At 37.3% G+C, this 25,000-nt stretch overlaps 1 protein-coding gene across 19 annotated transcripts in view; it reads right to left on the bottom strand.

The window, feature by feature from the left end:
- LOC127847014 (neurobeachin-like protein 2) overlaps positions 1 to 25,000 on the bottom strand; it is a 69,772-nt gene that overhangs the window by 26,257 nt on the left and 18,515 nt on the right. For 3 of the 19 annotated variants that reach the window (XM_052378514.1, XM_052378519.1, XM_052378516.1), the window contains exons 1-7: positions 17,314 to 17,724; positions 16,633 to 16,762; positions 14,019 to 14,167; positions 13,162 to 13,418; positions 12,756 to 12,872; positions 12,095 to 12,255; positions 11,512 to 11,660 (exon numbers count right to left, since the gene is read on the bottom strand). The exons of 3 other annotated variants lie outside the window; for them this stretch is intronic. In XM_052378514.1, the coding sequence (XP_052234474.1) occupies position 11,660; positions 12,095 to 12,255; positions 12,756 to 12,872; positions 13,162 to 13,418; positions 14,019 to 14,167; positions 16,633 to 16,685 (738 nt within the window). In that variant the 5' untranslated portion in view covers positions 16,686 to 16,762; positions 17,314 to 17,724 and the 3' untranslated portion in view covers positions 11,512 to 11,659. Of the gene's footprint in view, positions 1 to 187; positions 600 to 6,542; positions 10,179 to 11,511; positions 11,661 to 12,094; positions 12,256 to 12,755; positions 12,873 to 13,161; positions 13,419 to 14,018; positions 14,168 to 16,632; positions 16,763 to 17,313; positions 17,726 to 25,000 lie in introns of those variants that run through there. 13 more of the 19 variants (XM_052378526.1, XM_052378525.1, XM_052378513.1 and 10 more) reach the window with 12 other exon arrangements.

Here is a 25,000-nt window from a genome sequence, read left to right as displayed (position 1 = left end):
CCAGATGAGACGCCACAGAATCCAAACTGTTTGCTATTCTGATAGTATTCTTTGAAAAAAAAATCAAAGAAAATGCTAATTTTAGAAATTCAGCAGACAACATTTTAGCAGACGACAAATTTCCCAGCATGCAAAGGGTTAACTAGTCCATTCTGTTTGCATAAAATCTTGTTTAAAAGTGTATTACCCTGTGTACCTCAGTGACTGAGGAGTTAGCCTTAACGTCGATGCAGTATCTCTGGACTAGCTGCATGTCGAAGGCGATGGGCTCGATGTAGTAACGGTGATTGTCCCACTCACACTTGATCAGGCCGGCGGATGAGAGAAATTACTGGGCTTTCGTCAACTTTTGAATTTGAAAAAAAAAGACGTTGGAAAATGGCGCCCTTGGAAAATCCTCATTTCCTGGGCTCCGATTTTTGAAATTTTCACATTTTTGTGTTACCGTACCAAGTATTCCTTGCAGAAGTATGCCCCGAAATGTTAATTGAACAAGTTGGTCTGCATTATACATTGATACAAAGCTATTCTGACTGCTAACTTGCGAGAAATTCATTGTGTCTTTCCTCAATCGGCCATATTTGGCGCGCGCTTGTTGTTGTTGTACTACTATGTTGAAAGGGCTGTTGTCGACATAGCGAATAGCGCGTCTGAGGGGCATTTGATGGCACTGATTTTTGAGAAGAGCAAAGATATAAGCCAAGTGATTTAGTACGTTGTTATTTCTGTATTTATTCTATGTATGTGATATGTTGCTTTGTTGATTTGCGTGCGTATGTGAGCAAAGTCATGTCATTGCGGATTGCGCCAGTAAAGTGAAACTGAAAGCATCCTCGTGAAAGCAAAAAGAAAGTAGAAGTGGATGTGGAAAGAAGTTCGAAGCGGATTTCGTATTGTGTTTTGAGTGATTTGTTATTGAGCGGAGATGATTAGCGCAAGAGATAAATGAATGTATGTTGTGTGCACTGTAATGTAGCGTCGCTGCGCTTGCGAAGAGACTCAGAGTTGCGTATGCGGACTATGTTGTGGGCATGCGCGTATGGCTGGTTAATTATGTTAATTTTCACATTTTGCTAGGGATTCCGGAAATAGTTATGGTAATGTTCACATTTTGCCGGGGATTCCGGAAATAGTCGCTGCATCACGATTGGCTGATTTATGGTGAAAAGACACTAAGATATTTGCTTCACGTGGTGATTGTCGAAAGTAGTGCCTATTTGTAAAGAGCTCTCTTTCTCTTCTGGATGAAAGGCCATTTTGCGATCGCGCCAAGTCCTTTAGTGGTTATCAACTGTTTCCTAAGTGTGTCTGCAACATGTATTTCATTGGCAGCGACGTTGACAGACGAGAGTTTGTGGTGCATTTATTGAAGTGAAGGTTTATCGCTCGCTTGCATTTGGGCGAATGGGATTTTCTTAGAAGCTGCGTGATATAGGTTTTTGATTGCATCTTTCGGAATAAGATCGATTGATCTTTAAAACTGATACTAGCCTTGCACAGTCTGATGCAAAGAAAAGGCAGGAGCATAAACGTCGGCCGTTCCATATTTGGGAATTAGATGCAGTGTCAACTAAGTAATATACTCTTGACCAGTCAGGCAACCCCAAATCGTATACTGACCGAAGCCGCATACAGTTTGAGGCTGCCTGGTTGGTCACTATTGGGTTTTCTCATTTACCCAGAGTGTACTGAACATTTTGTCCTGGGTATCAATCAGTGTATAATCAACGATTTTAATAGCAATCAATGTCGGTTGCTCTTTTAAAGTGATATTATGGGCATCTAACAGTGTATAGGTGTCTATCGCAACCGTTGTTTATTTTTGGTGTTTTTCACTTCATACACATGTATATTTGTTAATGCAGCATCAACATACTAAAACAACATCCCGGAAAGTGAAAAATTGCATTTGAATATCATCCGTACTTTGTGAATGTCAATTAAGTTTTAGTGCAGATTCGTTCATACGACACAAAGACACTCTTTTGTTTTACGGATCATTTCGGCTTAGAGGACTGGGTGAGTCATGTAAAATATCGAATATAATTTATATATTTTTTATAAACAACTGGTAGCAAGATGAGTTGCAGATACGTGGTCTGTTACCACATTTTAACTAACTCTTTTGACCAGTTAATTCTTTTCAGCTCAATTCATCAGTGAAAAATGCCCATAATATCACTTTAAATAACACAATGATAGTGTCGTCGTCAGAGATGCGAAACTAACGACCGCGTTGTAGAACATCGGGCCAAGACTCACCCATGGAAACCATTCGGCAAACCTATTTTGCTTTTCGAGTTAAAACTCGAAACACCTGCATTAGATATGAGTCGCATAATGTGCGTAAAGCGTCGTCCCAGATTAGCGTGTGCATTAAGCCATGTTTCCTATCATGCGACCCTCGTATATCTATATATCAGCTGTCAAGAAAACCTTATCAGTAAGTACTGCTTCAGCACAATTCATTTGAAAGACAAAATGAGCCTCGCTCTGGGAAAACACATGTGCATGTCCTTTCAGCGCAGTGGTTGGTATACACGCTTCTCACCAAGGCGACCCGGCTTCAATCCCAGACTCAGTTGTTGGCATGATGCGAGTGATTTAGTTTCTTAACTATATTGTAAACGTTTGTTTTATAATGCAGAACTGTTGGATAGAATTAAGAACATGATATTGAAGCGATAGATGCGGAATGTTATGTCCGTAACATTTAAAACATAAATAAATAATTTATTTATTAAAAAATAAAATAACGTCGAAATCAAATGAACAGATGTTTATTTCTATATGCCTATGACCACGCTGATCACTAATTCGTTGGAAATTTTAAGATATCTACAGCCGTTCAAAAGTTATCAATTTTTAAAAAATAAATAAAAAAATACATATGTATCATATAATGAAAAAAATATTTTTTTTTGTTTTTAATAAAAAATAAACAGTTTATAGTGTTGTTTAAAAGTTTGAAAAAAAAAATTGAAAAAAATAAATGAATAAAAAAAGTTATCATCAAAAAATGTTTTGTATTAAGCACCCTTTTCATAGACCGTCCCATTTACGTGCACAATTGAAATACGCTCGCTCGCTAGCTCGTTCGCTCCATCGAAATCAAACAATAAGATAGTGAAATCTCTATGAATTTTTGTCGCTGAATCCGAATCCGGTGTTAAGTTTTCGATATCTCGACTCGTAAAAGAATTATTGAGTTTAAATTGTGCATTTCGATAAGAATGCAGCACTCTTTTAACAGAAGCGCAAAACCCAGTACACCTTACATTCCAGTGAAATAAAACAATAAGATAGTCCAATCTAAGTGATTTTGTCTTCCTGAATCCGATTCCGGTGCTACTTTTCCGATATCTGGACCCCTTAAAGAATTATTGATGTTTGACTGATCGGTGGTTAAGTCTAACCATAATATTTAAGCATTTGTTGTATTTTGAACTACGGAAAATAATACATTTCATTACATCTAATCGCTGCATTCAATATTTGAGAGGTATTTATCTCACTAACACGGACGATCATGTTAATAAATGAATGGATGAATAGATAAACAAGACAATGTGAATATAAACAATTGTTAAAGTGACAGTATGGGCATTTTTTCACTGTTGAATTGAGCTGAAAAGAATTAACAGGTCAAAAGAATTAGTTAAAATGAGGTAACTGACCCATTATCTACATCTCATCTTGCTACCAGTTGTTTATAAAAAAATATGTATTATTTTCTATATTTTACATGACTCACCCAGTCCTCTAAGCCGAAACGATCCGTAAAACAAAATTGTGTCTTTGTGTCGTATGAACGAATCTGCATGAAAACTACATTTAGACTCACATCGTTCATCGAATCATTTCTGTCGTCAGTTGTCAAAACGAAAGTACGGTTGACATTCAAATGGATTATTTTGCTCTTTCCAGCATATTGTTTTAGTATGTTGATTAACAAATATAAGTGTATATGAAGTGAAAACACCAGAAATAAACACAACGGTTGCGATAAACGCCTTCAGACTGTTAGATGCCCATAATATCACTTTAAGCTTCCAACACAAAGCACAGGAAGAACCCAGGGACGCATTTCCAGGAGAGTAAACTCTCGGGACCTACGGTCGCTCTAAAATGGCCACCTGGTGACACAGAATATTCGCTTCGCGAATAACCGTCTTCGGCCTCGGCAGGTGCTCAGTTGTTAGTTAGTCGCTATAACACGATGTCAGCCAGTATAAGGCGTTGTCAGTCGCTATAACACGTTGTCAACCGGTACAAGGCGTTGTAAGTCGCTATAACACGTTGTTAACCAGTATAAGGCGCTGTAAGTCTTTATAAAACGTTGTCAACCAGTATAAGGCGCTGTCAGTCGCTATAACACGTTGTCAACCAGTATAAGGCGTTGTCAGTCGCTATAAGACGTTGTCAACCAGTATAATGCGCTGTCAGTCTTTATAACACGTTGTTAACCAGTATAAGGCGCTGTCAGTCGCTATAACACGTTGTTAACCAGTATAAGGCGCTGTCAGTCTTTAAACCACGTTGTTAACCAGTATAAGGCGCTGTCAGTCGCTATAACACGTTGTCAACCAGTATAAGGCGCTGTCAAACTTTATAACACGTTGTCAACCAGTATAAGGCACTGTCAAACTTTATAACACGTTGTCAACCAGTATAAGGCGCTGGCAAACTTTATAACACGTTGATTGATTAATAAAGGAACATTACTCTAAAAATATCATCGACATAATATAACCATCACTTTTTGTAAATGACAGCGCAATATGGGCTACATCTCAATCCCCACAATAAGCCGTCAATCAAATAAAAAAGCCCTTACTGCGATCGAAAGCTGGAGAACAACTTTTGGATTCCAAATGAGACGTAACGATCTCCCACAACTAATACTTTGTGATATACCATTGTACAGGCTAATCTGGAATAACAATTTATGAACATGCATTAAGACCCATTTTTCCAAAGCAATGGTCATGTGTAAAATGTCCCATATCAAAATGTTCAGCGATTTCTGTAAGGCATTCTTTGGTGTGCTAGGAGTTCCTGTGTGTGTTTCGCATAAAATTACTAAAATAAATTTTCAGTCATCACTCATCTGAAGCTTTTTGTTCAACATTCATATGATCCTGTAAAATCATTGATATTCGTGGGACATCAATTTAAGTTGATTTTGTGGGTTTTACTAATCCACAAATTTAAAACAAAAAAACTTCAGAAAATAAGCGATGTAAAGTCAAAGTCCTTTTCGAAAAGCAGAAATACAAGAAGTCACATGTCTTGGTAGTAATTTAAAAAATACACAGACAAGATTCCATGCAAACAAAGATAAGTGATTTTACAGTATTCTGCTCTATTTTAACTAATAATTTATAATACTGTTTATCTTTCACTTTATATATCTACTGGGTAATGTTATGTTTTGAAATCACGAAAATATGTGAACAACTACCTGTAAGTCTAACCATTAGTGGGAGACTTTGGGAATGCATGTGAGCCTTGGTCTCTAAAAACTGGGCTAAATACATGCGTTTAAAGTGTTTTCCCGGATAAGCCTGTGCAGTCCATACAGGATAATCAGGATTACATTTTCAGCTTTAATGTTTTTTTGTTTAAAAAAAGTCACCTCTTACTGAAGATCAATTTTAATCGGAGTGTGGCATCCCAGATAAGCCTGTGTGGACATGCACAGCTAATCTGGGATGACACATAACACACATGCATTAAGCCTTGTTTTCCGAGATTAAGACTCATATCAACAGAAGTAGCGCTGTAGTTAATTGTTATGTATTCATCTATATCTCACCTCCTACAAAAATGACCTAATACGATTGGCTTAGAGTGGTCGCGTGCCCATGGTATATTTTCCATACATCCCGAGTAATTTCCATACACCCCAAGTAATCGAGTAGTCGGTTGAGATATAATCGTTACATAGTTAGTAACTGATTGTGTATGGGATATATACACTCAGCACTTTCATACCATACAACAGCGAATGTGTATATCCCACACACCATCAGTTACTAACAGTGTAACTAATAATATTTGATATTGATGTTTTTTTATAATAATTACTGATTTTATTGATTAATTTATTTTTTTATCAAGTTGATGTCTAGTGGTTTCCTACTTCACAACTCACTTCTTCAGACATGTAAAAAATCAAAATATGTGTGCTGAAGTGAGTCCTGCTTTAGGAAAATGGGCTTAAATCATGAGCATAAAGTGTCTTCCCATATTAGCCTGTGCAGTCTGCAAATGCTTATCAGAGACAACACTTTCCTTTAAGAGTGACTTTTTGTTTAAAAGAGACTTCCTATAAATGAAAATTGCATTAGAGCGAAAGGTGTCGTCACTGATAGTCCTATGCGTACTGCACAGGCTAATCTAGGATCGCACTTTACACTCATGCAGTAAGCCAAGTTTTCCCAGAACGAGGTTCATGTATTTATGTGTAGAAAAATCAACGTGTGCTGCCCACGTTTTATCCCATGTCTGCAACACAAAAGATGTCATAAAATGGACAGTTTTTGAAAAGATAAATATATTTTATTCTGTGACAAAACTTGGTTACATATTGCACAAGATGATATACCAGGATATACATAGACCATCATTTATCATTTATACACATACTGTGTAAATCAATCACGTTATACAAGTAGACATTAACAATAAAGCTACTAAATATTACTTTTACATTGACGTGATACAACAATTTAATTTGCCTAGACTTTAATTGGTACTTTGTTTGGTACTTTATTTTTGTTAATAAAATATCACAGATTTTGTTTACGGAGAAAACAAGGTAATTACTTTAGCCCTTCCAACTTAGAAGCAAACCGAAAATGGTTATGTGCAAACAGCATAAAACCAGATCAGTCTGCGAGTAACTCGCAGTCTTTTTGGGTTTTATGTTGTTTGCTGCTCATCTGAGGGTTGGAAATGCATCCTTTAAAATATTGAATCTAGTAAAGAAGATTTTAAATTAAATATAACTTTCTAAGGGACTACAAATGCGTGAAAATAAGTATCTAAGTGGTAAAGAGATAACTTAAATATAATCTAACATCAAATAGTGTCAGTAAAATAGTGTCAGATAGTCTACCATTAGTGTAACCGGATTTTTCTTCCAATCAATTTCTAAATGTGCTGCGTTTTGGACAAAACTGGTCTTAAGGCATATGCATAAAGTGTCTTCCCAGTCCAGACCGGCTAATCACGGAAGGCACTTTTTGCTTGTATGGTATTTTCGTTTGAAGTTATTCTCTTCTTAGCAAAAATCAATTTGAGAAGGAAAACGTCTTCCCTGATTCGCCTGTGCCAACAGCACAGGCTAATCTGGGATGACGTTGTACGTTCATGCATTTAGCCCAGTTTTCCAAGAATAAGGTTCATATTTGTCAAGAAACAGTCTATTATATCTACTGATTATAATAGTTGCAATAATCCAACTCCCAGCTATTGACCCTCCGGTCCGGAGCTGTACGTATGTACTTATAAAAGCTCAGAGCATTCAAGAAGAACTTCTAATTATAACAATAGGAACATAATTTTACTGACCATGTAAACATTCATGTAATTCAAGCATTGTTTTAGTAGAGTTAAAGAAAATGAAAGAAAATATTTATGCTAAAACAGTCTTGTGTCAATATAAACATTTTATAACGATAATGCACATACAGTATTCAGGTATTTGTGGAGATTTCTCTGGACAAAGTCTAACAGAATACCAAAATATCGTGAAAATATGGCTTTATTTTGACAAACAAACACACAACAAATTAACAGAAAGATTTAGTAAACAAAATGAACAAAAAAGAAACCATTGACCTCTATGTTAATAATAACAGAGTATGATACAATTTGTAATCTCGTGTACATAATTACAATATGTATTCAGTAAGAAATCTTATGCTTAGATATTAAACTTGCCCTTCAAAAAACAAGTTATTTTGTTGTTAATTGAATTTCATGTTACTAACACCTTTACCTTTAACATCAAAATGAAAAGTAAATAGGGATTCAATCCCACTTCTTCAAAAGGTGCATAATAACAAAAAACATGTATTTCTAACAATCATTTGCATTGCTATCGTTGCATTCTCTAAACACACAATCTTCTTGAAGATTGTGGTATCTTAAAAGATTTAGTATGTAATGCCACGTTAGTATAAAACAGTTTTAAGTTAACAAATCTGAAACACATCGCTCTAAACAACAAATCTTTTTATCAATGTTTCAAAGCAATTATAACTCTTAATCACACTTATTTTGAATATGGCCTGACACTAAATCACACATACTTTGTATAAGACCCCACACTTGATCACACTTACTTTGAATAAGACCTCATACTTTATCACATATACTTTGTATAAATTTAAATAATACATAATATTTGTGATATGAATAAAGAAATATAGCACAGTCGAATTCAAAGAGGAACATGTGCGTAAAAACTATTAACAAATATTAGTACATAATTGTATAATAAACACTTGTTATCGCTATTTACAATGGCTATGGATATGTAATCAAGATATCAACATACACATATGCAACAACAGAACTATTCAAAAATGTGTTTTGACAATATTTTCGTAGTATATATAGTTTTTTGCTGTCAGACAGTAACAAAGTTTACTGCAGCAATGTTATTGAGCAAATTGTTGATGATTAACAAGAAAAACTTGTAACATCAAAACCAAACTAATGCTGGATAAAGAGCAGTAAAAACGCCAAAAAATATACTACACAAAACTCTTAATATTAAAGAGGAATTGTGCCATTAGTTTTATCTTAATAATTCACACATTGAAATAACATTAACAAGAATAAGCCAAAAGTTCTCCATTCACAAAAAGTGGCATATTTCTGCCCAATTATTTTTTTGCAACCTGAACTGAAGAAACTATTTGACCACCTTCCGAAATAAACAAATTTTTCATAAGTCAACATTGACAAAATTATGCACAGTTATAAAACATTCACGAAAAGATGTTACTATTATTTTCCTCTGAACATATTTTGACACAAAACAAAATTTCTCTATTATATCGCATGCAGACGTAAAGGGGCTATTTTTTAAATGTTAACACTTGATGTTCAAATATAAGAGTAAAAGTGCCAAAAATATATTACACAAAACCCCTCACACATTGTGCAATTTGTTTAAACTAAATAATTCAGACATTAAAATACCATTTGTTGATTCCGATGTTGTAAAAAGCACTTTTCTTCCCAAACCCCAATTCTTAAACAACAAGGCCAAATGTCAACGGTCTCTCATCTGAAACTCTCAGCGACTTTTTTTGAAACCATTTTAAAACTTGGCGAAAATATTAACTAGACAGTTAACACGTTTTTACTATAGCCATAAAAAGGAAAAATGCCCAAACCCCTGGCGGCCATGTATTTCAACGGACCAGTAGTAGCAAAAATTCTTTAAGTACAAAACGGCATAATTCTGCCCAATGATTTGTTTCTACCTGAAGTGACTATATGAACTCCTTGAGAAAAAAATAAACAAGTTTTTCATAACCTGACAAAACCAAGCAAAAAAGAAGGTTCTATAAAAAAAAAAAATCCTCCTATTCTATATTCTACACAAAACCCAGTTTATGTAATACGTCAAAAGCAGACGTAAAGGGATCTTTTTAGCATCTTTACACTTTATGCAGAGGTAAAAAGCAGACGTAAAGAGACTATCTTTTTTAGCATCTTAACAATTTATGCAGAAGTAAAAAGCAGAAGTTAAAGGACTATCTTTTTTAGCATCTTAACACTTTATGCAGACAAATCAGTTTAAGAATCTTGCCACAATAAAAAGTGAACACACTATTTTTTTATCAAATTTACCCATCTAAGATTGAGTGTTAATTTAGTTTACCTGATGAAGACATTTGTAAACACATAAGTTCTATATTCAATACAAGACTTGTCACACCATTTTTGGTAACTTGCCAAAAGCAAACTTTAAAGGGACTATTTTTTTAAATATAATCTGGTAGAGGAGGTCTTAGCGAACTTCATTTGGCGACTTGATGCCGATAATAATCAGTTTTCCATCGCGCAGGCCCGCCATGATGTGACTGTTGCCATTGGTGATGGCAAGGCAGTGAACTGGCACATACAGAGGTAAAGAGGTCAGCTGACGTAATCTAAAAATAGAATTGTATACTAAAGGGACAGTGTCATAAACTGAAAACACCCACCAAAAAAACTCAATTCACTATGGATAACAAAACATCACATTCTCATTGAGCTATTGGCAAGCCATGTTGCAACTGGTGTAAAACTGGATTAATGATTATAAATATAATTTATTTTCTATTAAATTGTTGTTTTTTCTTCTTGTATACTGCGTTAAAATGTCTTGAGACTTAAACAATGTGATGTGTTTTATAAAGGCACACCATAGAAAGGGGCCAGTCATATATTTCAAACTAGAGAAAAACAACTATGCTAAGTGACCAGCAATCATAGATGTAAAGGATGAGTGATTTCAACTAACGATTGCAATTCTAAATTTGACCTCATTCTCACATGACTGATAACACATACCATCACTCTTAATGAAAAAGTAATAGACAGTGTTTTTTATCAACATAATATTACATATTTAATAGTGCTGCAACAATACGCCAAAACCCGTATTGCAATATATTGTCAGTTCAAAAACCCGTATTGCAATATATTGCTAACTTGTACCAGAATTATTACTCGCCACCTAATCACCAAAACCAACTTAATAACATGAACATAACCTTTGTATTGTTAAAGGTTCTAGTCATATCCAAATGGCAATTCTAGCCTTTTGTAAAAAATGCTTTACAAACACAGTTAACGCTTTTATTGGTATGACATGCAAAAGAAGATCTTGCGGACTCCCAGGCATGTAACAACGCTACTCTGTATAATAGACTTTTGAGAATGCTATTTTTATGCAACAATTTATTTTAACTAAACACTGATTTGTTTTATTTACCTTGATAACATTATTTCGGATGGCTTTTCTGGACGAATTGTGGATGAATATTTGTAAAATTTGTGTACCGGTATGATGAAAATCGTATCGCAATACAATATGCGGATTGCGTATTGTGATATATACAGATATACAGGTATATTGTTTCAGCACTAATATTTTACATGAAATTAACTGATTTGTTTGAGAAAATCACCAAATGATGTCCTATCTATTTTCAATATAGCCTATCAAGGAAAAGCCCAAATTTTAGCAAGATTGCATTAAAAATGTAAATAGTTTTTAATGTATACAAGCTTTTTTCAATTGACAAAGTGACCTAGTTTTTGACCTCACTCGTGTGACCCAGTTTTGAACTAGACCGAGATATCATCGGGACAAATGACCAACTGTTATGAGGATTGGACATTAAATGTGGCATCTAGAGTATAAACAAGGCCCTCAGAAAAGCTCACCAAGAGCATTTTGTGCTCAGGTTAGCTAAAAGAACATAAAATGTTTTTTACCTGAACAGTTCATACACAGTTATGTTCCCTTGGTCGTCCCCCGTGATCAGGTGCTCTCCCTTGCAGATCATGTGACCAATATTGGAATGGACAGTCCGTGTGCAGAGGAGCTTGCCGTTGAGGGAAAATTAGTGCAGAGTTAAGTCCTCCTGAATCAGAAATATATTTTGTCATACAAGACACAAAATACCCTGCTTGCCATAGGCTTAGCAAAGTCAAGTTTATAAATTTTTTATACTATTAAATCACCATTATTCCGTCGGTCATTTCCTAATGTGATTGGAGTAAATTTTTGGATCATTCAACCCATGAAATAAACAAAAATTAATAGCCCATGAAAAGTAATGATGCTACAGCATTTTAACAATTTCAGCCCTTTGCGTCCAGAGCTAACGGGTCTTGGATAATAAACGGACTCGACAGTGTTTTAAAAAAATGCTGGCATTCAATGCCATCGCTCTTAAATAAATAAGTTTAAACCGACTAAGCTAGTCTGGCCTTGATAAAGAGTTCACTTCAGTATATATAAGCCTGGTCACTTACTTTAAAATTGACAGGTTGAAATTCTATCCCTATCACTTACTATCTATTCGCAGGTTGAGATTCTCGAGAGTAGACGATGACTTGCCCCATGTCGTTGACAGCAATCATAGGAATGTCAAGGCTACACCCCACACTGCACTCAGGTCGCAGGGTTCTGATGAAGTTCCCCTTACGGACAGTGTGCATCATCACCGTACCATCCTGTAATCAAGAATGCCTTAAAGTGAGTCTCGTTCTTAGAAAACTTGGCTAAATACATGTGCCTAAAGTTTCGTCCCAGATTAAATAGAGTTGAATCTTAAGGCCTAAATAAGATCTTTACTAAGACCGGACTTTACTTACACATAAAATACAGAGAGAGAGTATCCTCCTTATTTAGTAATAGGACGACACTGGGACAATTTGGGACACTTTGATGTCTTATTCCAAATTCACAAAATGCAGACGTGTTGAAAGTGTGAAACCTATGTTGCGGCATATTTCACAGCTGAACAAACTGCTATTTGTAAGACAAAAGTGTTTTATTTTGCTTGCACAATTAATGGTGTCACCATGCCATTCAAATTAATATCAACCGAGATGTACAAATTTTGTGTACTTCATTTAATATTGGTTAAACAGTTCTATATTCTCCATAGACCAGTCTGGTACAGGGTCATACAGTTGTTCATAATCAATAAACCAGTCAAGTATAAACCTGCCTTGCTAGCGGAGACTGCGAGATCGAGTTCAGAGGAGATGTGGACAGCGGATACTTCGTTGTCGTGGCTGTAAAGCGTTTGTAGTGGCTTTGGTGATATGTTTACGCACACCCCACCCTGTGAAATATACACATATTTTTATTTAACACTTTACCACTCAGACACGCACTTGAAGCATTTGTAATCCAATTCAAGACCATTCTGTTCAGGGATGCATAAATACATGTAATTCTGACAAGTGATTAATTCAGAAAAAAACTTAATTTGTGCACAAATGCAATCATGACTCCACCTATTTACAGTGAATGGTTTATCATCTCAGTTTGCAACACAATTTAAATAGACTATGTTTGTGCTACTAAATCACATGGGGAGTCATTATTAGTGCAGGGGAAGTCACTCTCACCTGCTGCTCGATATGCCAGATAATGCAAGTTGTGTCTCTTGAACCAGAGATAAGATGGATGCCACAGTAATCAAGGGCGAGGCAGGTCACAATGTCTGAAAAAACAACAACAACAGAAATTCCAACATTTTTCTCAAAGTTAAGGAAGTAGTTGGTCTGGTCCACTAGGAACATCTCCAGGGCAGATCTGCGCAGGTTGTAGCGCCGGAAGTGGATCTCGCGCAGCTGAGGCAGACTCCACTTGAAATCCTCACCACCTGGGGATAGGATAACTTTAGTATTAGCCTCCCTCTCAGAAAATTGCAGCTAATGGACACTATTATTTTGATCCAATACGTGTGTTAGATGAAATACTGTGAAAACATTAGTATTCATAGGAAATTAAATTGTGTTAATTTCGTGGGTTTACCGACCAAATTCCTTTTTTAATTTTTTTAAATTCAGAAATCCACAAATTTACTTGTCCAAGAAAATGTCTTTTTTTTAAACCAAGAAGTTTTATGCTCACTTTTATAAATGACTAAACAGTTTAACTGGTTGTACTACAAAGACATCAATGTTCAGCACAGAATATATATGGGCCATGCTCTGTGAAAAGGGGTTTTAATGCATATGCGTAAAGTGTCGTCCCAGATTAGCCTGTGCAGGGACGAAACTTTACGCCTAAACTGGATTTTTGCTAAGATGAAACTTTCTTTAAACGAAAAATATCGTAAAGCGGAAAGTGTCGTCCCTGTGCGGACTGCAAAGGCTAATCGGGGGCGGCACTTTACGCACATGCATTAAACCCCTTTTTCACAGAGCACGGCCCATATGTTTGATGTTCAGCATGTGATACATATATTTGAAGTTCCTACCATCTTCCCTAATGGTGCTACAGTCGAAGAAGTACACGTGTGTCGTGGTGACCTCCAGGCTACCATTGATGACCTCCTGCAAGGTCACAAGTTCACATTCCTCAGTCAGGACCAGTTTCTCCTTATCCCCGTAAACTTCTGCTGTTGAGCTAAAAAGATAGTCTTCAACTCTGGATTAACCATTGTATCTCATCATCAGATGTTCATTGTCCAAAAAAAATTAAAAAAAATAAAATAAAAACCTTGTGTTTTTCAGTGTTGCCGAGTATAAGATGTCACAATCAGATTACTGATTTGAGCCTGGCTCTGTGAGAACAGGGTTAAATCTATGTGCAGTCTGCAAAATTCCCCTATCGCCTGATCGCCAATGCGATGAAATCTAGGCTCTGGCGATAGAAAAATTGAATATAGATCGCCTGAATTGCGATGAAAAAGAATCTGAGAAAATAAACAAACAAATAATCAATTTACGCATTTCAGGTGTAAATTCTTATAGCGACACCGCTTGGTTACTTCCCTTAGTTTTCTATCATTAGTGATCTCCCTTAGCTGTTATAGAGAGTTTAAAGTCCGGCTCGCGTATTAAAAATATCGTTATACTTTTGGTAAACTGAACTTGAATTCTACGCCGATAAATGAAATAAAAGTGCGAATTTTTGTTTTTAAATTAAGTAAAACGGTTGAATGTGTGTTATCAATAGTTTTGAAAAAATTAAATAACCGTAACAGTGTAACACTTCAATATTTACACATGCCATAAAGTCGCCGATGACGCTTTTAAAATATCGGTTTATAATCCAGTCAACTAGCATACATGGGCATTCATCCAAACAATTAAGGCTTAGATCAAAAGATGAAAGCGAGTGTCATTTTGCCGACAGTTTTGATAGTTTTCTGTTCTGGAAGCGCAATTAGTACGCCGCCTTGCAGGCAGAGTTAAGCGGTTCATTAACATCGATAGTAACCAATGAGAACGCGCGCAGTGTATATACATATGCAGTAGTTTACCTAAGCGATGAAATGACGTCGTTATGAACATGTATATACGCACAAAAAGTTAACACGTGCAACACATTCCCAACAGTAAATATGAATACGATTTACTCTAGAAGGGTGTTATACTGTTAACTTGTTTCGTGTTTCAAAACTCTTAAAAAATAATTCCCCAGTCGATGCGCAATTTATTTTAAATTCATAACCATACGCACGTAAACTAACCCGCCCGTGCATAGTGCCAATGTATCCATACGTAGACGACTTTATTTTATATCCATCTTAGTGTATTATGTAAGTAAATGCATACAAATAAAAAATATTTTTCAAAAAATAGTGATCAATTAAATCAAAACACTTGAACTCATGAGCCCTGTTGTTAATCATTCATATGATTAAGATCGATACCCGTGAGAACTGGTTTTGTATTTTTACTGTTAACTACTTGCTGCCGAGAATTACACTTTTATTGTACTGCTAAAGCCAATAATTTTTTAACTGAAACTGAAAGCTACGACGGAATAAAAGTTTGAAACCTGGAATACTGATTAGTTTACAAACTTACGGTTACCCCCCAAATGCAATCTATATATAACGACTGTGTTCGTCCTTTCATGATAATGTCATTGTACGTTAATTCATTTTTTTCTGGCTATGAAAAATTTCCTCTGGCTATGACATTTTTGAAGTTTCATAGCCACATTGGCTATGAAGACAAAAAAGTGAGTTTTGCAGACTGTATGTGCATAAATCCTCATCCCAGATAAGCATGTGCAGTCTGCACAGGCTAATCAGGGACAACACTTTCCGCCTAAAACTGGATTTTCACTAATAAGAGACATCATTTTAACAAATTATTCCATAAAAGTGTCATCCCTGGTCAGCCTGTGCGTACTAATCAGGGACAACACTTTAAGCACATGCATTAAGCCCCATTGTGCCAGAGCAAGGCTCAAATATAAACTCAGCTTATTTAAGCTTGTTTAAGTAAAACATGTCACAAGCAGGACACATATTTCAATTTGTTTATTATCATTAAGTAAGGTTAACCTTGCATATCCAGTATTGCTCACATTTTCTTTCCTTTATTTTAGAAGAAAAAAAAAACAGAAATGAGTAAATGAAGGCATAAAGCAAATAACAGAAAAGTGCCCATATATGGTAAGTGCTTGAAACAAAACCATTACCATACTTTACCATTTATTGTGTGCAGTTTTATACACCAAAATTTCAATTTCTAAAGTTGGTGCGTGTAATTGATTGATGCAACTGATTGTTCAATAGTAAACTGGTGCCTGATTTCACAGTTTTCTTTATTTCAAAACTTGTTGTCTCCATTTTTGGCTTTGAAAAATAAGGCTCGCGCACACCCGCTCGCTAACACCGACGCCGGGGTGAGTAGGATAGCTCCACTATATATATTTCATATAGTCTAGCTAAAAAGGGATACTATTAAATTTTGCATGCACTTTTGTGAATGTTAATATGTAAATGTGTATTCCTTGCAAGGAGTTTTTTTAATTGAATAATGCGCACTAGATACAGATAACTGTAGACCAGCTAACATTCAATAAATATACATTATCGCTACCTTATCAAAGAATCCCAATGTTTCTCTAACCTTTGTGCACTGATGACCGTCCAATCCTCGTCACCTATCCCATCATCCCCCATGTTCTCCTTGGATACGAGAGCTTCCTTGGTTACCGACAGGTGCCTCAACTCCTCAAGAATGTTGATGCTTTCAACACCTGCAGAATCATTTGAACCTTGTCCAGGGAAAACTGGGCTTTATTCATGTGCGTAAAATAATGTCCAAGATCAGCCTGTGCACATCACAAGGCCAATCAGTTAGATTTTTGTTAAGAGAGTTCTTTTATATGAAAAATAGCATAAAAGCTGGAAGTGATGTCTCTTATAAGAGTGTGTGTGCAACTGCACAGGCTTATATGGGAAGACACATTACGCACATGCATTCGGCCCAGTTTTCCCAGAATGAGTTTCATAAACAATGACCCAAAAGATGCCAATAAATGGGCGAGTAGAATAGTCTACCTAGTTTAACTCTCTCAGAGCTGGAACCAAATTTTGAAGGCCTTTGAAAACAGTTTGGATCCAGATGAGACGCCACAGAATCCAAACTGTTTGCTATTCTGATAGTATTCTTTGAAAAAAAAATCAAAGAAAATGCTAATTTTAGAAATTCAGCAGACAACATTTTAGCAGACGACAAATTTCCCAGCATGCAAAGGGTTAACTAGTCCATTCTGTTTGCATAAAATCTTGTTTAAAAGTGTATTACCCTGTGTACCTCAGTGACTGAGGAGTTAGCCTTAACGTCGATGCAGTATCTCTGGACTAGCTGCATGTCGAAGGCGATGGGCTCGATGTAGTAACGGTGATTGTCCCACTCACACTTGATCAGGCCGGCGGATGAGAGAAATTACTGGGCTTTCGTCAACTTTTGAATTTGAAAAAAAAAGACGTTGGAAAATGGCGCCCTTGGAAAATCCTCATTTCCTGGGCTCCGATTTTTGAAATTTTCACATTTTTGTGTTACCGTACCAAGTATTCCTTGCAGAAGTATGCCCCGAAATGTTAATTGAACAAGTTGGTCTGCATTATACATTGATACAAAGCTATTCTGACTGCTAACTTGCGAGAAATTCATTGTGTCTTTCCTCAATCGGCCATATTTGGCGCGCGCTTGTTGTTGTTGTACTACTATGTTGAAAGGGCTGTTGTCGACATAGCGAATAGCGCGTCTGAGGGGCATTTGATGGCACTGATTTTTGAGAAGAGCAAAGATATAAGCCAAGTGATTTAGTACGTTGTTATTTCTGTATTTATTCTATGTATGTGATATGTTGCTTTGTTGATTTGCGTGCGTATGTGAGCAAAGTCATGTCATTGCGGATTGCGCCAGTAAAGTGAAACTGAAAGCATCCTCGTGAAAGCAAAAAGAAAGTAGAAGTGGATGTGGAAAGAAGTTCGAAGCGGATTTCGTATTGTGTTTTGAGTGATTTGTTATTGAGCGGAGATGATTAGCGCAAGAGATAAATGAATGTATGTTGTGTGCACTGTAATGTAGCGTCGCTGCGCTTGCGAAGAGACTCAGAGTTGCGTATGCGGACTATGTTGTGGGCATGCGCGTATGGCTGGTTAATTATGTTAATTTTCACATTTTGCTAGGGATTCCGGAAATAGTTATGGTAATGTTCACATTTTGCCGGGGATTCCGGAAATAGTCGCTGCATCACGATTGGCTGATTTATGGTGAAAAGACACTAAGATATTTGCTTCACGTGGTGATTGTCGAAAGTAGTGCCTATTTGTAAAGAGCTCTCTTTCTCTTCTGGATGAAAGGCCATTTTGCGATCGCGCCAAGTCCTTTAGTGGTTATCAACTGTTTCCTAAGTGTGTCTGCAACATGTATTTCATTGGCAGCGACGTTGACAGACGAGAGTTTGTGGTGCATTTATTGAAGTGAAGGTTTATCGCTCGCTTGCATTTGGGCGAATGGGATTTTCTTAGAAGCTGCGTGATATAGGTTTTTGATTGCATCTTTCGGAATAAGATCGATTGATCTTTAAAACTGATACTAGCCTTGCACAGTCTGATGCAAAGAAAAGGCAGGAGCATAAACGTCGGCCGTTCCATATTTGGGAATTAGATGCAGTGTCAACTAAGTAATATACTCTTGACCAGTCAGGCAACCCCAAATCGTATACTGACCGAAGCCGCATACAGTTTGAGGCTGCCTGGTTGGTCACTATTGGGTTTTCTCATTTACCCAGAGTGTACTGAACATTTTGTCCTGGGTATCAATCAGTGTATAATCAACGATTTTAATAGCAATCAATGTCGGTTGCTCTTTTAAAGTGATAGTATGGGCATCTAACAGTGTATAGGTGTCTATCGCAACCGTTGTTTATTTTTGGTGTTTTCACTTCATACACATGTATATTTGTTAATGCAGCATCAACATACTAAAACAACATCCCGGAAAGTGAAAAATTGCATTTGAATATCATCCGTACTTTGTGAATGTCAATTAAGTTTTAGTGCAGATTCGTTCATACGACACAAAGACACTCTTTTGTTTTACGGATCATTTCGGCTTAGAGGACTGGGTGAGTCATGTAAAATATCGAATATAATTTATATATTTTTTATAAACAACTGGTAGCAAGATGAGTTGCAGATACGTGGTCTGTTACCACATTTTAACTAACTCTTTTGACCAGTTAATTGTTTTCAGCTCAATTCATCAGTGAAAAATGCCCATAATATCACTTTAAATAACACAATGATAGTGTCGTCGTCAGAGATGCGAAACTAACGACCGCGTTGTAGAACATCGGGCCAAGACTCACCCATGGAAACCATTCGGCAAACCTATTTTGCTTTTCGAGTTAAAACTCGAAACACCTGCATTAGATACGAGTCGCATAATGTGCGTAAAGCGTCGTCCCAGATTAGCGTGTGCATTAAGCCATGTTTCCTATCATGCGACCCTCGTATATCTATATATCAGCTGTCAAGAAAACCTTATCAGTAAGTACTGCTTCAGCACAATTCATTTGAAAGACAAAATGAGCCTCGCTCTGGGAAAACACATGTGCATGTCCTTTCAGCGCAGTGGTTGGTATACACGCTTCTCACCAAGGCGACCCGGCTTCAATCCCAGACTCAGTTGTTTGCATGATGCGAGTGATTTAGTTTCTTAACTATATTGTAAACGTTTGTTTTATAATGCAGAACTGTTGGATAGAATTAAGAACATGATATTGAAGCGATAGATGCGGAATGTTATGTCCGTAACATTTAAAACATAAATAAATAATTTATTTATTAAAAAATAAAATAACGTCGAAATAAAATGAACAGATGTTTATTTCTATATGCCTATGACCACGCTGATCACTAATTCGTTGGAAATTTTAAGATATCTACAGCCGTTCAAAAGTTATCAATTTTTAAAAAATAAATAAAAAAATACATATGTATCATATAATGAAAAAAAAAATTTTTTTTTGTTTTTAATAAAAAATAAACAGTTTATAGTGTTGTTTAAAAGTTTGAAAAAAAAAATTGAAAAAAATAAATGAATAAAAAAAGTTATCATAAAAAAATGTTTTGTATTAAGCACCCTTTTCATAGACCGTCCCATTTACGTGCACAATTGAAATACGCTCGCTCGCTAGCTCGTTCGCTCCATCGAAATCAAACAATAAGATAGTGAAATCTCTATGAATTTTTGTCGCTGAATCCGAATCCGGTGTTAAGTTTTCGATATCTCGACTCGTAAAAGAATTATTGAGTTTAAATTGTGCATTTCGATAAGAATGCAGCACTCTTTTAACAGAAGCGCAAAACCCAGTACACCTTACATTCCAGTGAAATAAAACAATAAGATAGTCCAATCTATGTGATTTTGTCTTCCTGAATCCGATTCCGGTGCTACTTTTCCGATATCTGGACCCCTTAAAGAATTATTGATGTTTGACTGATCGGTGGTTAAGTCTAACCATAATATTTAAGCATTTGTTGTATTTTGAACTACGGAAAATAATACATTTCATTACATCTAATCGCTGCATTCAATATTTGAGAGGTATTTATCTCACTAACACGGACGATCATGTTAATAAATGAATGGATGAATAGATAAACAAGACAATGTGAATATAAACAATTGTTAAAGTGACAGTATGGGCATTTTTTCACTGTTGAATTGAGCTGAAAATAATTAACAGGTCAAAAGAATTAGTTAAAATGAGGTAACTGACCCATTATCTACATCTCATCTTGCTACCAGTTGTTTATAAAAAAATATGTATTATTTTCTATATTTTACATGACTCACCCAGTCCTCTAAGCCGAAACGATCCGTAGAACAAAATTGTGTCTTTGTGTCGTATGAACGAATCTGCATGAAAACTACATTTAGACTCACATCGTTCATCGAATCATTTCTGTCGTCAGTTGTCAAAACGAAAGTACGGTTGACATTCAAATGGATTATTTTGCTCTTTCCAGCATATTGTTTTAGTATGTTGATGCTGCATTTACAAATATAAGTGTATATGAAGTGAAAACACCAGAAATAAACACAACGGTTGCGATAAACGCCTTCAGACTGTTAGATGCCCATAATATCGCTTTAAGCTTCCAACACAAAGCACAGGAAGAACCCAGGGACGCATTTCCAGGAGAGTAAACTCTCGGGACCTACGGTCGCTCTAAAATGGCCACCTGGTGACACAGAATATTCGCTTCGCGAATAACCGTCTTCGGCCTCGGCAGGTGCTCAGTTGTTAGTTAGTCGCTATAACACGATGTCAGCCAGTATAAGGCGTTGTCAGTCGCTATAACACGTTGTCAACCGGTACAAGGCGTTGTAAGTCGCTATAACACGTTGTTAACCAGTATAAGGCGCTGTAAGTCTTTATAAAACGTTGTCAACCAGTATAAGGCGCTGTCAGTCGCTATAACACGTTGTCAACCAGTATAAGGCGCTGTCAGTCGCTATAAGACGTTGTCAACCAGTATAATGCGCTGTCAGTCTTTATAACACGTTGTTAACCAGTATAAGGCGCTGTCAGTCGCTATAACACGTTGTTAACCAGTATAAGGCGCTGTCAGTCTTTAAACCACGTTGTTAACCAGTATAAGGCGCTGTCAGTCGCTATAACACGTTGTCAACCAGTATAAGGCGCTGTCAGTCGCTATAACACGTTGTCAACCAGTATAAGGCGCTGTCAGTCGCTATAACACGTTGTCAACCAGTATAAGGCGCTGTCAGTCTTTATAACACGTTGTCAACCAGTATAAGGCGCTGTCAGTCGCTATAACACGTTGTCAACCAGTATAAGGCGCTGTCGGTCTTTATAACACGTTGTCAATCAGTATAAGAAGCTGTCAGTCGCAATAACACGTTGTCAACCAGTATAAGCGCTGTCAGTCACTATAACACGTTGTCAACCAGTATAAGGCGCTGTCAGTCGCTATAACACGTTGTCAACCAGTATAAGACGCTGTCAGTCTTTATAAGTCTTTATAACACGTTGTCAACCAGTATAAGGCGTTGTCAGTCGCTTTAACACGTTGTCAACCAGTATAAGGCGCTGTCAGTCGCTATAACACGTTGTCAACCAGTATAAGGCGCTGTCAGTCGCTATAACACGTTGTCAACCAGTATAAGGCGCTGTCAGTCGCTATAACACGTTGTCAACCAGTATAAGAGCTGTCAGTCACTTTAACACGTTGTCAACCAGTATAGGGCGCTGTCAGTCGCTATAACACGTTGTCAACCAGTATAAGACGCTGTCAGTCGTTATAAGTCTTTATAACACGTTGTCAACCAGTATAAGGCGTTGTCAGTCGCTTTAACACGTTGTCAACCAGTATAAGGCGCTGTCAGTCTTTATAACACGTTGTTACCAGTATTATGCGCTGTCAGTCGCTATAACACGTTGTCAACCAGTAATAGGCGCTGTCAGTCGCTATAACACATTGTCAACCAGTATAAGGCATTGTCAGTCGCGATAACACGATGTCAACCAGTATAAGGCGCTGTCAGTCGCTATAACACGTTGTCAACCAGTATAAGGCGCTGTCAGTCGCTAATACACTTTGTCAACCAGTATAAGGCGCTGTCAGTCGCTATAACACGCTGTCAACCAGTATAAGGCGCTGTCGGTCTTTATAACACGTTGTCAACCAGTATAAGGCGCTGTCAGTCTTTATAACACGTTGTCAACCAGTATAAGGCGCTGTCAGTCGCTATAACACGTTGTCAACCAGTATAAGGCGCTGTCAGTCTTTATAACACGTTGTTAACCAGTATTAGGCGCTGTCAGTCGCTATAACACGTTGTCAACCAGTATAAGGCGCTGTCAGTCTTTCTAACACGTTTTCAACAAGTATAAGGCGCTGTCAGTCGCAATAACACGTTGTCAACCAGTATAAGGCGATGTCAGTCTTTATAAAACGTTGTCAACCAGTATAAGGCGCTGTCAGTCGCTTTAAAACGTTGTCAACCAGTATAAGGCGCTGTCAGTCTATATAACACGTTGTCAACCAGTATAAGGCGCTGTCAGTCTTTATAACACGTTGTCAACCAGTATAAGGCGCTGTCAGTCGCTATAACACGTTGTCAACCAGTATAAGGCGCTGTCGGTCTTTATAACACGTTGTCAATCAGTATAAGGCGCTGTCAGTCTATATAACACGTTGTCAACCAGTATAAGGCGCTGTCAGTCGCTATAACACGTTGTCAACCAGTATAAGGCGCTGTCAGTCTTTATTACACGTTGTCAACCAGTATAAGGAGTTGTCCGTCGCTATGACACGTTGTCAACCATTATAAGGCGCTGTCCGTCGCTATGACACGTTGTCAACCAGTATAAGGCGCTGTCAGTCTTTATAACACGTTGTCAACCAGTATTAGGCGCTGTCAGTCGCTATAACACGTTGTCAACCAGTATAAGGCGCTATCAGTCGCTATAACACGTTGTCAACCAGTATCAGGCGTTGTCAGTCGCTATGACACGTTGTCAACAAGTATAAGGCGCTGTCAGTCTTTCTAACACGTTTTCAACAAGTATAAGGCGCTGTCAGTCGCAATAACACGTTGTCAACCAGTATAAGGCGATGTCAGTCTTTATAACACGTTGTCAACCAGTATAAGGCGCTGTCAGTCGCTTTAAAACGTTGTCAACCAGTATAAGGCGCTGTCGGTCTATATAACACGTTGTCAACCAGTATAAGGCGCTGTCAGTCGCTATAACACGTTGTCAACCAGTATAAGGCGCTGTCAGTCTTTATTACACGTTGTCAACCAGTATAAGGAGTTGTCCGTCGCTATGACACGTTGTCAACCAGTATAAGGCGCTGTCGGTCTATATAACACGTTGTCAACCAGTATAAGGCGCTGTCAGTCGCTATAACACGTTGTCAACCAGTATAAGGCGCTGTCAGTCTTTATTACACGTTGTCAACCAGTATAAGGAGTTGTCCGTCGCTATGACAAGTTGTCAACCATTATAAGGCGCTGTCCGTCGCTATGACACGTTGTCAACCAGTATAAGGCGCTGTCAGTCTTTATAACACGTTGTCAACCAGTATTAGGCGCTGTCAGTCGCTATAACACGTTGTCAACCAGTATAAGGCGCTATCAGTCGCTATAACACGTTGTCAACCAGTATCAGGCGTTGTCAGTCGCTATGACACGTTGTCAACCAGTATAAGGCATTGTCAGTCTTTCTAACACGTTGTCAACCAGTATAAGGCGCTGTCAGTCGCTATAACACGTTGTCAACCAGTATAAGGCGCTGTCAGTCGCTATAACACGTTGTCAGCCAGTATAAGGCGCTGTCAGTCGCTATAACACGTTGTCAGCCAGTATAAGGCGCTGTCAGTCTTTATAACACGTTGTCAACCAGTATAAGGCGCTTTCAGTCGCTATAACACGTTGTCAACCAGTATAAGGCGCTGTCAGTCGCTAGAGTGTTAACAAGGTAAATGTTGACGACGCATGACGGATTAAAGGCGATCACAATAGCTCACCATCAGCACGTTGTACTCAGGTGAGCTAAAAAAAAAACGAACATTTGTGAACCATTGATGGGTGACTTTGGGTATGCAAGTTGCATTTGAGCCTTGGTCTCGAAAATCTGGGTTAAATACATGTGTGTTTTCCCAGATAAGCCTGTGCAGTCCATACGGGATCATCAGGATGACATTTTCAGCTTTAATGGTTTTTTGTTTAAAGAAAGTCTCCTCTAACTGAAGATCAAGTTTAGTCGGAAGGTGTCCATCCTGTTTAGCCTATGTGGACTGCACAGGCTAATCTGGGAAAACACTTAACACATATGAATTAAGCCACGTTTTCACAGAGCATAACTAATTTCAACAAAAGTATCTTTGTAGTCATTTCTTATGTATTCATCTATATTTGATATTGATGTTTTCTATAAAAACAA

The sequence above is a fragment of the Dreissena polymorpha genome, chromosome 10 (assembly GCF_020536995.1).
Source record: "Dreissena polymorpha isolate Duluth1 chromosome 10, UMN_Dpol_1.0, whole genome shotgun sequence".
Taxonomy (NCBI): Eukaryota; Metazoa; Mollusca; class Bivalvia; order Myida; family Dreissenidae; genus Dreissena; species Dreissena polymorpha.
The sequence above is the reverse complement of the archived record's forward strand: the minus strand, read 5'-3'. Positions and strand labels throughout refer to the sequence as shown.